This window comes from Argiope bruennichi, chromosome 3, assembly GCF_947563725.1.
Source record: "Argiope bruennichi chromosome 3, qqArgBrue1.1, whole genome shotgun sequence".
Taxonomy (NCBI): Eukaryota; Metazoa; Arthropoda; class Arachnida; order Araneae; family Araneidae; genus Argiope; species Argiope bruennichi.
Window position 1 is genome coordinate 47,682,131 of NC_079153.1, and position 14,025 is coordinate 47,696,155.

The window sequence follows — 14,025 nt, forward strand, 5'->3', positions numbered from 1 at the left end:
AAATACCAAAATATAACGCAACTTTTAAAAAGCTAAAATTTCAAAAAACACGCTTAATTTGACAAATTAATTTTATAAATTGAGGTCGGGTAACGTATTTAAATCTTACTGTGTGCTTTGTAAGTAACGATCACACATTGTCTTCATTCACCATCAAGGCGGATCATTATTTTAAGGTTTAATATTGATTGCTGAAAATAACTAGCAGAGAGATAAGAATTCGTCGATTTAATTTTTCGGCGAATCAAACTTAAAAATTGCATATTTATTTTTTGGAGTAATAAACAAGAATTTTAATTAGACGAATTTGCACTCTGAAATAGTAATTCGATGCACAAGTCAAAATATGCGCGCAAATCGGAAAATGGTAGTCCCTTGATGAATACTTGCATACCATCTTATTAGATGTGACGAGTTAAGTTATATTAACGTTCCGTTCCGAAGCAATACTAGGCCTGTTTTAGGACGGACCTCTAAATGTGAACCACTGTCAGATGACGTGGACGACATCCCAGTTGGCAACCCCTCTCCAAGATTCCTCACCACACCATGGACAGATTGAAAGCTCACCAGAAGGCATTTGTGGAATCTGGTCTAACCCAAAATCCTCCGATTCCGAAAGCTTGCCATCAGGCCACCGTAGCCACTGACGTTATGAGATGTGCATACTCCTTAGAATTCAACTGTATCAAACAAAAATATTACAGCACCCGTTTATTTCAGTAAATAGAAAAACTAATTTTTGTGCTTGCTTTAGCATATACGTAATAATCAACTGTTGCATCAGTTCAAAAAGGGCATGCTGGGAAAAGATCGCATACTTCCAATAATGGAATAGAGTCTGAGACTTCCAAGTTTGATTTATTTCCAGAAAAATGGTCCGTTTAAGAAAGTTCATTGTTACAAAGTTAACCTAGCATTAATTATAGCTTCATAACATTTATCCTTGACCCGTTTACTAATTTCTCATACTTAAATGGAAATCCTAAATGTCTTATTGTGGAATTTTATCAGGAGCTGCCAAGATTTTAACTTGTGTTGAGTTATTAGCCTATATCTTAACAGTTTGATAAAATATTCGCCTTGGTGGTCAGGAATGAACTTGTATGCATGCGCTTCAAAATCAATTCTAAATTGGTTACGCTAAATGTTTACATTTAGCAAGCACTACATTCTATATCTGAAGACGTGCCTTAATTGAAATAAGAATCAGATAATTGTTTGAGTGCGTTGCTTGAACGCGCTATCGATTTATAGTTAAGATTTAGAGTAAATTTACTCCGAAACAAACTAAACATTTCGCTAAGTATACGTGATCTATTGTCAAGTACAGATATCTGTAAATTATTCGACCACTTATAATAGACGATGTCTTCGAGTAAGAGATAATTCAATTATATGATCTTAAAGAACAGTCTTCACACAAAATAAAAACGATTAGTTTATTTCCAGTTTTAAATGTCCGCAATAAATAACAAAAACAACGTTATTAGTGAATTATAGGGATCGCATCCAAAAAACAAATTCGTCACCGGCATGAGGAATCAATTCCTTGATATCTGAAAGAGAAGATGCCCATTAGAATGTAAAGTGTCCTTTATACAATATATATTTTACACAATTCTTTCTGTTAAAGATTTGTTTCAAAAGTGTAACCATTTGCCCTCGAAAGATGACACCCCCATATTATTTAATGACGCAAATCTAGATTACACACTTTCTTTGGTGCGGAAATTGATGCCCGGCTATAACTTTCTTTTAAAAACTCAACATATTTAAAAGCTCGTGTGTATGTTGTATTGGTGTGTGAAGTTTTATCCGCTAAATTGTATGCAATCATTTTAAATTAGAGCCAAGAAACTCAAATCATTACAAAACGTCGAGTTGCTGGTCCGTCAGCGTCAAAATGGCCTCCAGGGCAAAGGGTTAAAACCAAGTACCTCTTGTAGATAACAAACATAGTGGAAGAATTTACTTAAGATCGCACACCCATTCGCAATATAATTCAATAATGCATTTGTGTTGAATATTAAAAGCTGGAACAAAGGAAGGCTACAGCAATATTGATCCCATTTTCAAATCTCATTCACTGCACCCCATCTCCAAAACTATCCCGTCTTTCACTATAGTAATCATACCAATAATTTATTGGAGTCAGTAACTAAATTATACCAATTCAAAGGACTCGTTTATACGAGTAATATCTTGCGAGAAATACTAAACATTTGGAGACATATAGCAAATTATGCAATATTTAATGAGGAGATAACATTTACAAGCAAGAAAATTATACAATTAACTATATGCAGTTTAAAATATTACTCATTTGGAATTATTCTTTTAGTTTAATACGTTAAAGCAAACCGATACTCGTGACAAAAATATACTACGCTGTTACTGGTTCGATTTCTTATTTATATACCCTCGATCTCAGCTTCTGGAGCTTCAACAATAAGAAAGCGCGCCGTTTTAATTATACCGTCTTGGACTGGCTAGAATGCGTATAAGCTCAACTAACACAGCTGCTATTTAACAGATCATGCATACTTCCTGAATACGGAGTAAGACGCCCTGCGTCACCTCTAGCCCTGTTACTATTGGAAGCCAAGTGGAGTGTCCAAAACATTCCTTTTTCAGCATCATTGGGAATACCACCAATTGAATAAACAACTGGATTTTCACGATGGCCATCCAACAAAAACCTGCAAAAGGGCAACGAAGATCGTTACATCGGTTTCGGGATTAAATTGCTAATACACAAACTTAAAGCCTTACCTGTATTTTGGATTGACTTCTTGTGCAAGTCTCATGACATCCAAGAAGTTGATCCCTTCGGCTACTTGCATTTGGATCATTTGCGATATTTGAGGAGGATTTCCATAGTTCAGAGCGTACTGTACATATATCTTTCTACGCTTCGAGTTTTTCAGTACCTCAAGAGGAGCAAGATCTAAATGAGAAATCAGAATGAAAGAGTCATTTTATACTACTCAACAATGAGTGACATACTGAAAATTAACTTCGTTACGATTATTCTCTGACAAAACAAGGAAATTCCGTCTTTTTTTAACACCATGACTATCTAGTATCAAATGTCGTTTGTTTTGCTTGGTTTTCGTGATACAGTAACTTATGAAAGCAAAAACTTAATTTCAGCAAAACACAGGAGCATGATTTATTAAGTCAGGAATTGACATGTTCCTTTAGGCTTCAAACATAGTCTGTACTTGAACACCTCGCTGTTTTCGTCCTCCTTCTGGGAGAGGCCTAAATATTTATCGAGAGATCCCTGTATATGAATAGCGTGACGATTCGAATCTAAATTGCTAATGTAAAAACTAGAAAGTTCATGAAAGCAAGAAACTTAAATTTATCTTTATTCGACATGTACATTTCAAAATTAACAGATCGTTTTAAGAGTCGAGCAGTTACATAACAAGCTTAATGCCAATCGGAATCTATAGCAAGATCAGAAGCCTTTAGGACAAGCAACAAATCAGAAACTTACCCGAGATGTACCGTTGGCCGCAGTGGTCGTTCATTTGCAGAAAACTTCGACCAGCTAGAACGGGTAATACCAAGTATGTTGCTAATATGCTACCGAATGAGCCGTCTCCCTGCTGTTGCTTCAGTATGAATTCCAGTAGGCCTGGCTGGGTTACCTTCATTTCTTGGAGAGCCTAGAACCAAAGGTTTTGTAGCTTGGTTACTACTTAGTTCAGTAGCGTAGTTTACAGGTATTAAAATGAATGCAGCTCGAGCCTTTGGTTAAAAATAGTAAATATTAGCCTTTAGAGGCTTCCAGACTTTATTACCTTCGGGGACCAAAGAATTGGCCAACTTCGAATATATTTTTGACAGTTTATTCCAAAATTAAATGTCCCTCTTTAAGAGATTTAATTCAACGTTGTAGTCAGAGTAAGAAAAGTCAAATAAAATTTTACATCGCATTCATTCCCGAAATAGTTTTTAAATCAAGCTCCGTAAAATTCTGAGATAGAAATCTAAAATTTGATTAAGTCTGCATTTAGAAAAATGCAATTGCATTTCCCAGTTGAATTTTCAGAGCTAAATCCGCTTTTCAACAATGTTAAATATCAAACTAGATTACACTTATTATAGTTATCCTAAACCAACGTTGTAGTTTAGCAGAAGACGATCATTTTTTATTGGTAGAGTGTGATGACAAAATTGTATGAAGTAGTAACTTAAAACTCCAGGAAACCGCTGGAATTTCTCATTTCCCAGAGAATACAATTGATTATATTATACCAGATTTTTCCAAACAGAAGACGGACTGATTACATTTAAGAGTTTAAGTATACGGTACTTTCATAATATAAAATGCAAGGCAAGCTTTTCTAACCTACGAATTTGAGCTAGACGTTTTTAAAGTGTATAATCGTATTACATTCTTTATTATACCCTATGAAGATTGACATATGGTATAATAGACATTTCTACCGATTTTAACTTTATTATTAACGAAATTAATCAATTGTCAGCATCAAACAATCGCGTAGATTAAAGATCAACCCGAAAACACATTTCAAGTACGCACAACATTTCATTAGATATTACCATCTTAAAAATTCCATTTCTATTACATATAGAAAAGAGGTTGAGAAGTTTCATGTTAAGCTTTAGTGATTGCCTGCATCACGTCAATGAATAGTCTCCGCAGCTGTAAGGCTTTCGAATATATTAGCAAGAATCTTACCTGTGCGATCAAAGCCGCTTCATAAACATTTCCTGGCAGGCCACCGACCTTCATTCTTTGAATAAACCGACTTCTCAAGCCGTCATACATCGATGCAGCAAGGAAATTCGTATTTCCATGAATGCAAGTAGCAGTCAACAGCGCCAGTGCTTGGATATCTGTTAGAATATAGAAATGACTGAAGATCCAAAACAAGTATTTTCAAAGAATAAAATTGCTGCATCGGTAAGTACCCATGTTATCTAAAACTCGAAAGCTCCGTCAGGAGGCACCAAATCACTATAAATTTCTACATTTTATTACAACTACGCTAGTAGGTACATCAGGCACTTTTATCACTATTCACTTTTTGCATTTCTTCACCTACAGTGATCAACCATCCCTCATACATCGAGTTTTTCCGGCATAAAGACCCTCCATTTAATAAAATCTCATTTTATACAAGAAAAAAAGTTCGAAACAAAATAGTCCAGTATAGATTGCACTATTCTCCAAGTAAATTACATTTGAATCTTAAAGTCGACTTCACCATAAACGGTGCTTATTTACTTCAGCAAGTTGCAATAACAAAACGCGTCTCTACATATAGGTCTTCGTTCCAACTTTTTTGTATTTAAAGGAATTGATTCTCACACAAGAAACGATGATTCTGAAAGTTTAGCGTAATGTATTCGTTAAACCTTCATTTCGAATACAAGATTGAAGATAGTAAATTTCAGTTAAAGCAAAAAATCATTTGAAATTTCCAGTTAAGAGTTTTGTAAATTAGAACGAATTTAAATGTATAAGAGCACGACATTCTACCGAATAATATTATCGAACGCGAAGGTAAATTAAAGCGAGTGTCATGCCTGTTGCTTACCCCCCCCCCCCCCCAATCTTCGAATAAGTAAATAGTCAATTTTGAATAAATAGTTTTTGGAATCTACTCGAATGCTTATAACAATTGCTCACTAGTGAATTTTGATATCGTCCAAGACAGCGAGTCCCACTGTTTCAATAATTGAAACTCTTTATATTAAACATATTGCGTAACTCGCATTTTCAATACCATTAAAAACGAAGATCTATTCAAGTTTAGTTTCAGTATTTACAGAAAGAATATATATTCTACGATTATGAAAATAATGTGCTCAGGAAGTTTAAGAATAAGCAATAATTAAATTCGTAGAAAAGGAAGAATGATACGCGATGTTATACAGTACGTTAAATTTTCAATGAAAATTTAAATAACCACGCCAATTTAGAACTTCAGTTTGATGTTTAGGCTTTAAGAATTGAAAATATTTCGCCGAATATAGGTTTATCTAAATGGCATTTTCTAAAGTTTAAAACGTTCAAGTTCACATGTCATACCAATACACATGCGTGCTCTCTATCGAGGAAAAAATATATTCGATTTCAGGTGGATAGTCTACCAACAAAGATTTTGGGCTACGAAACCTTAAATGCAGGTGAACCAGTTACTTCACGCCATGCTAACTGCAATTTAGTTTCCCGCTTTAGTCGAGTTCCCCGGTCAGCCGTTCTGTTCCAAACTCAACAGGTCCTTTCATTTGTAATCGTTGGGTTTAGAACAGGAAGTTGCAGATTGCTTACCTATTCTAACCATGGAGGCAATTTTGCTTGTAAATATGTCGTGTAGTTTCCTTGTGTCATCATAAGTAGTAGCGTTGTTGATACAGAGAGTCAGATAAACAGATGGGTTAATGAATTCAGCTGATCTATGGGCAGCATCCACACCATTACGCAAAGTTTGAACCAAGTTCTCACCATAAAAGTTCTTAGCATCTTTACAGCTAGCCATAAGAGCATTTATATACAATGCAAGATTCGTCAGCTTCATAACTTTCGTTCCGTTTCTGAAACAAAATACTATATTTAGATAGAATAAGTAATAACAGTATTGCAAATTCTAATATCGCCAGTATTGAATTGGTCATTTAATTTGTTTTAAAGGTAGTTTATTTAAAATCCTGGCACAATAGTTTAAGATTTACCCGACTACATTTCAAATTAGATTCATCTTCGCACAAATGCGAGTTGCGAGAGTAACAGTGTATAAAAGGCAACACTGAGCAATATGCGGAAGCCTATGTGAATTCCAATGTTTTGGATAGTATTTTAACTTAATAAATTCCGAAATTAGCCATGTAGGACTCTAAACTCCAGATACGGATGAAGAGCAAATTAGTGCAAGTATACGGATGAAGAACAAATTAGTGCAAGTGAAAGATAAGCAGAAATAAAAGAATTGTCGATCTACACTATGACCGTCTGCTCCAAAAATGAAGAGTCAAGGTATTATCATGGTTTTCACGCTTAGGTAAATTTTAATTTAACCCAAAACGATTGAGTTTTGAATTGCTCAAATCTCACAATACCAATTACAAATATTAGTTGTGAATAAAAGTCCATCCAACTTCAAGCTGTAATTAAATGACCAAGTTTAGTTCAGAGGAAAGTTAGGGCATCATGCACTTTCGAACCAAATAATCCCTTCTTGGAATCTACGGCCTTAAGAATTGTGCGTTTAAACTTGGGAATAATAGTAAGCGTAAGTGATGTTTACGAGCAAAAATTTAACAGAATCAAATAAGTATTAAAGCGTCCGGTTGGTACACGATTGTGGCAAGTGTCCGAAACGCATGCCGCGAATGCAAAATATACTTGTTCGAGGTAGATGAAGTTTTCCCTCACTATACAATTTACATAAGCATTCAAGCGACTCCTGGAAGTATTCCCAATGAGGGGAAGACTTGAAATTTCTAGATAAATGTCCTGCCCTCTTCCTTTGTACAATTTGGAAGAACATACGACATCCGATCAAAATTAAAAAGTTTACCACGAAGATGTATTCATGGCAGACGGAGAAAGTTGGGACCAGCGTCTACACAATACCGTAAAGAATAAACGAGAAGTTTTTTTTTTAATCACATGGCTAGTGTAACACGGGGAGTTCGATTTTTAAGTGTCAAAAATTTAGAAAGTCATTCTAAAAGCAGTAGAGCAATAACCCACTAAACACGACACCAGTCTATGCAGACCAGCCGTAAACGATTTCTGGTCGCTTGTACTGTCCACATTTTCTTTCCAACGAGTTAACTTCGGACGCCTGGACTGAACTTAATTCGCATGCCCACTTATTTATTTTCAAGTCAAAGTTCAAAACGTGTGGTCTACAAAAATTTGCGAACTACTTTGAAACAAAGAAAACGGAAGCGGACTGCTCGTGTGTAACCGATGATTCTTCTGGGTCATATTGAGCGTCATTGGCAAGATTCTCTAGTTACTAGGCCAGATCAGCGAATTGTGAGACACTAGGATTCCAAGCTTATCCTTCATTAAATACGATGCGTGTATTGGTTCGGAACGAGCGACGAGAGTGAAAATAAATACAATACAAGATGCCGAGACGTTAAAGGATGCTGCGATTACGCGACCTTCAGCTAAAATGCAATCTTCCGGAATTCTTTAAGCTTGAATACAAATCTTCAATTGTTACACCAAATATTTATCTTCTGGCCAGATGGGACAGTGAGCGAATTGGGATACGAAACCGCAACACTATGAACAGGAAAATTCAGGCCGCAAGACGGAGCCATGTAAACCGAACCATCAGGCACGTCTACCGATAGTTAGGCCGAACTGACCAGCTTAATGGCAGAGAGACCGAAATGAAGTAGCTTGGGATTTAAGGGATTAGAAGTACGAATAAGGGACATTTCCTTTACTGGACACCGGAATAAAGATTAGCCTAGAGGAGAATATTACTATAATCAGTCTCAAAAACTGGTAATAAACATTTTATCCATGAGGAAAACCGGTCCGATGAAGCGCGATTTAAGTGCGGAAGAAAAAATAAACAGAGGCACACAATTTTCATACAAACCGACAGCCAAATTGGAAAGTCAATACAAATGATAATTACATGATCATAGTCTTTCGATTTACAGCGAGACAAAATTGTTAAAATACTCGCATTAAAATCCAAGATCTAATTTGGGTATAGATAAAATTTGCGATCGTATTTACATTAACGGCTTAGTCAACGATTTTAAGCTTTCACTAAAGAATCTCGTTAATTCGCGTAGACTAGAAATGCAGGCCTACACTGATTATAACGAAGCTGGACATAATTTGCTTTTTACGTCCAAAATTTTTTCGTCTGGTACTGGTTAAAGGTCCCAGTATACAAGTGCCTTAGTCTTAAGCTTGTAGACCAAACTCAGCAGCAAAGAAATGCAGAACTGTCAATTCTGCATTTCGAAAGTAAAATTTGAGTGAGTGAGGTCTTCAAGTGACCTCCGACATGTGCCCGTAACACTTTCTTGCAAATTCTATGCATTTGTTTTGTTTGAATATCAAAATCACACACAGCATTGGGACGCTGAAAGTGTGATGTAAACACTGATGTGTGACAAGAGTCTGCACACTTTTTAAAACTAACCCCAGACATTATCGATGTCTAGACCTAGGCCAATAGGCCACTAAGAGGATCTCATGAAAGATTGCTCGGTAAAATTACGAACACTTCTAAAAATCGATTGATCAGTTAAAAAACCAGTACAATTAAAAGCTAAATACGATCCATAATCTTGTGGTTTTATGGAATTCAGAAACGGAATTCCGTTTAATGAAGATGCCTTTACTCAAAGTCTTTTGCGAACGGTTTTACCTGGCTATGTCTAAAGAAAGCTGTACTTCAAGTTGTTTCACCATTAGCAAGTCGGTTTCATTTCTACTGGCCGCCTGTTGCACATTAGAGAGGTATAGAGCAGTTACAGCCCTTGGAGTTTCATCTCCCCAACCAAAGTCGCCTTTCCTTTGTGAAATAAGCCAAGTGCGAGCCATGTTGCGCTGATGAGTGTAGCCAGAAGGACGCACATTTGAATATACAGTCTGAACAGAGAAGTGCACATCATCAGCAGTGTCAGAATGTTTCGGAGCACGAGATTCTGGTTTAACCAGAGGCTGCTTGGTCGTGGTGGTAGTACGTAGGGTTGATGCGGCTGCTGGTGACATCCGTACTCCCAATGGAGACACTGGAGTAGAGGAAGGAGGTGTCTCATCACCTATAAAACAAATTTGAATAAAAATGTGAAACTTATTTTCATACTGGAACTTAATATCTCCACGTATTACTGTCCAACATTAATAACTAGTTTATAACTTTGGATTCGGTTCCCCCCCCATAACTTATTTCTCTTTATCTAGTCAAATTCGGACAGTGCAACTGCACTCGTTTTTATTGTTATAAATATGTTCGTCCCAAGTTAGAGAAAAGACTGTAGTCTTTATTCGGATTGAAAGTATTCAGCAAGGCGCACTGTAGAGTAAAATTCTTCCTTTGTGAAGATGTTAAATTTTACAAGACAAATTTGGTTCAATGCCGAATATTACGAAAATATTTAATTTAGCTTCGTGGTACACACAATTTAGCTAGATTCGTGGAGTACCATGTAGATAAATTTATCCGGCATACCTCCTCGAGGAAGCATTAAAACAAGAATAAGGAATAAAGGTTTCCACCCCGTCTTTTACATGCTAATGCAAAGTTATCTAAATTTTGGAGTTAGAATATTAACAAAAATTGATCCTCTTTTAAAGACGATCTTTATTTACTAAATGCTCATATACAACAACTGTAGTCGCTTAGATCGGGAAGATCTTATGCCCATTTTCAGGGAATTTGGGTGCTACTTTGCAAGAATAGTCATGATTTCTCCAAACATTAGGAGAATAGAATGCATGGAATTATAATGCCAACAAGTATTGCAATAAATATTGAATACCCGTCTTCAATCTACCCATTTTGAGGATTGGGCTTTAAAGCACTTACTTTCTTCAGCAGAGCTTGGATTTCCACAGTTCTTTTCATCGGACGAATCTTCACAACTCTCGTACCCATCACATCGTCCGATTAGGGGTATACAAGGTCCATTGTTGCATTTGAAGTAACTTGACGGACAGTTGTTAGGATCTGTAGAGAAAATTCGGTTATGAAAATTACGACGACATTATAAAATGTAGCCAGAAGTTATTCTTGAAGTTTCTATCTGCATTTTATATCATTTAATGTATATACAAAAATGAGGAATGAGAGTATTAGTCTAGGGCAAGATCAATTTATAGAGTAACTTGCGCCAAAATTGACGATGCAATACATTAAGATTATTCCTTTATACAAAAAAGACGCACTAGGGTCAAAAGGTCTAGTTGATGAAAAAGCATTTATATCTGAAGTGTCACAAAGTTTTAGGAAATGTAATATATAAAAAGATCGGAAGAATATAGTAAAGAGATTAAAAATTATAATTTTGATCTCGTATCAAGGGATTCTTAATTTCAAGTTGATTTAATACGCGATCCAGTCTGCCAGCAGATAAGAGCTGAAGCTTACAGTTGAATAAAACTGAACGTCAATTTATACGATTGCCATTTTCTTATTTTAAAATATTGATTGCATCTGGAACTGCTCAGAGTTGCAAGATTGAATGCGTACCTTTGTTAAAGTAGCCAGATTTTTTGCAATATTTTTCGTCTGATCCATCACTGCAATCTTTCTGCGAGTCGCACCACAGTGCCGAATCTATACATTCGCCATCATCGCACGGGAAATCGTATTCTGAGCACTTTTGAGAACCTAGAAACAGAACGGAAATTAACTTCATCACACGAGTTTGATGAACTTCCAAAGTGTACAACACCTGGGATTTAGAATAACTCTTTTAATAGAGGGTGGGCAATTGAGATAGCAATGCGCATATTTAAAGTTTCTTTTATCGCGATTGTAAGTGTAAAAATTAAATAATTTGAAGCACAAGTCAAACTCGCCAATATATCCGAAGGTGTAGGTTAAGAATGAAAAATGCATTTTTACTTAAACCCCCTCCTTAGGGTAGGGGGGGGGGTTAAGTACGTTAGGGTCACCTCGAAATGAGGATGAGGTGCTTTGCTCTCTCCAACTTGTGGGTACATAAATAGGTGGAGGATCTGGCTCCTCCCATCGATGGCGAGACGTAGTTCCTTCGGGAATGGTTGTACCGAGCCTAGTTATGGCCCTTAGGGCTCGGTTCCCGCCAATGATGCTGTTGCGGAGGTTAGGCCATTCAGTTATCTTTATGCTTGACCTTCGGGTGGGTCGAGGAGAGTCAATGATTCGACTTAAGTGGGAAGAACAGAAGATAAAAATATTAGTGTTCAAATAATTTGGTAGCAAGTGTAAAGATAGGAGAATGGCCCGTCTTATTCTATGAATACGTAATCGCTTAGTTAATTGGATACAATACTATATATCGTCAGGCATTGAGACTTTCAGTCGAATTATAAAGTTCTTTTACGATAAAGTTAGTCTTTTAAATATTGCAGATTTCTAGCTAGAAGTTCAATAGAGCTACATTGTTATTAAAAGAAATAAATTGCTTAATCTTCTACCCATATACAATCTGTTCCAAAAAAGTTCTCAGCACTTTCAATCAGCACTGTTGTGACAATAAACAAGCTTAAGTGGATTAACTGAAGAGAAAACGCAATGCACAAAGGAGTTCAAGATGCAACGTACATGATCTTGTTAATGCATAGTTACTCCTTAATGATTTAAATTCCGACCTTAATGATTTAAAAAGACCGAGGCGACTGCCTTGTTGAATGTAGAACTCAATATTCCCTCATCACCTGGCATACGACACCTTCAAAACTCGTATATTGCTTCAATTGATGTTACAGTTAGAAACGATAAAGGATCCTACTTAAGGAGGGAAGGTTAATCCTTAAAATACAATATCGATGCAATCCATACAGACTTACTGTCCGGTGGACGGAACCGTAATAATCATTGCAATATATATAAGTAACAAGAAAAATATATCAATATGAAATGACTCACCACTGGCGACAGAAACAAAAACAAATATTAAACAAATAAGCACCCTCATCCTGAAGTATGGAAAAGCAAGACTTTGTGCAAGCTGTAGAATGTACAAAAGCCACAGCATGATAGTCTTATATAGTACTAATGGTGTGTTATTGAGTTGAGTGAGATAGCGGTGACACCGCCAAATAATTAGCATGTCACCTTCCGCAATAATACGCAATTTTTTTTTCATAAAGAATAAATGTTTAGCTAATATATTAATGTTTCAGTATATAAATTTAGATGATTCTGCTACGCCATTTTCCAAAATCGTTTAATATCTAAAGCGGTATATATATATATATATATATATATTCGAATCCGTTACATGGTTAAGTGGAAAGGGGAAGTTTTTAGAAATTGCTGTTAAGAATGATATTTAACGTCCCTTTTAATTTTGTGTTTTACTTTATCAAAATATCGTTTTCAAATATCCTCTATCAATTATATATATATTTTTATCATTTGTCAAAAATTATTTTCAATTTCATAACATGATATTTATGACCTCTACTATCTATGACTCTTTCTTCAGGATTGGTTTCCTCTAATCATAAAATTTATACAGGTGCTACATTCCATATGTATTCTGACTGCAAACTAACGGCATTGTTGGATCAATAAAAATTTGGAATTCTTTTTAGAAGTCTAATTCTTACCTATTTATCTTTTTCAAAGTAAATTATTGTTCAAGAAAACCCTGCTTCTCGTAGTTTTGCTATATTTTTGATTGAAAATTGTCACTGTGCAATTTAAGCGGCTTAAAGAATTTTAACAGACAATTTAGAAGGCAGTTATTGATTTTTTATATATATTTGGAGTTGATTGATTACTATATATATTATCTTAGATTTTTTTTGATAACTTATGATTATAAATCTTCATACTAATAACGAGAGAAATGAAATGTCTGGACAATAACTAACAATTATTTTGTGGAACATTTATAACAGGTTTCAAAATCTTTCCAAAACTATAAAATTTTTACACAAATCTAAATAGAAAAATGGTAATAAGTGATTAGATAGATTTAACATTCCATTGTAACTAATAAGAGTTAATTAGTTACTCATTATAATTAATGAGGCAATTATTCTAAGGATCATCATTTTATGATTTGTAAAAATTCTACAATTATGATACTTCAGATGTCGTCTGCACCAAGTCAGGATGAATTTACCTCATCAAAATGGCAAATATTAATTTTATTTTATACCAGAACCAATGAACTTGATCTTTTTTTAATAGAACCGTGCCTTCACTCTATGGTGTTTCAAAAAAAAAAAAATGGAAATTTTACCATTATGGAGGATTCTTTAACAGATTAAACTATACACGAAACAGTTTAAGTGGTCATGATAATGAATATTCCAATTGGAGGGTTAAACTG

The 14,025-nt window shown here is 35.3% G+C and overlaps 1 protein-coding gene across 1 annotated transcript; it reads right to left on the bottom strand.

Annotated features, from left to right (window-relative positions):
* Positions 1 to 1,428: 1,428 nt before the first annotated feature.
* LOC129963032 (uncharacterized) lies at positions 1,429 to 12,726 on the bottom strand. Its single transcript, XM_056077043.1, has 10 exons — positions 12,609 to 12,726; positions 11,226 to 11,366; positions 10,563 to 10,703; positions 9,399 to 9,795; positions 6,320 to 6,582; positions 4,721 to 4,878; positions 3,509 to 3,680; positions 2,776 to 2,950; positions 2,548 to 2,702; positions 1,429 to 1,559 (listed from the first exon to the last, which is right to left on the bottom strand). Exons 1-10 carry the CDS (start codon positions 12,715 to 12,717, stop codon positions 1,498 to 1,500), a joined length of 1,773 nt encoding a protein of 590 aa, XP_055933018.1. The 5' UTR covers positions 12,718 to 12,726; the 3' UTR covers positions 1,429 to 1,497.
* Between the last annotated feature and the right edge of the window lie 1,299 nt (positions 12,727 to 14,025).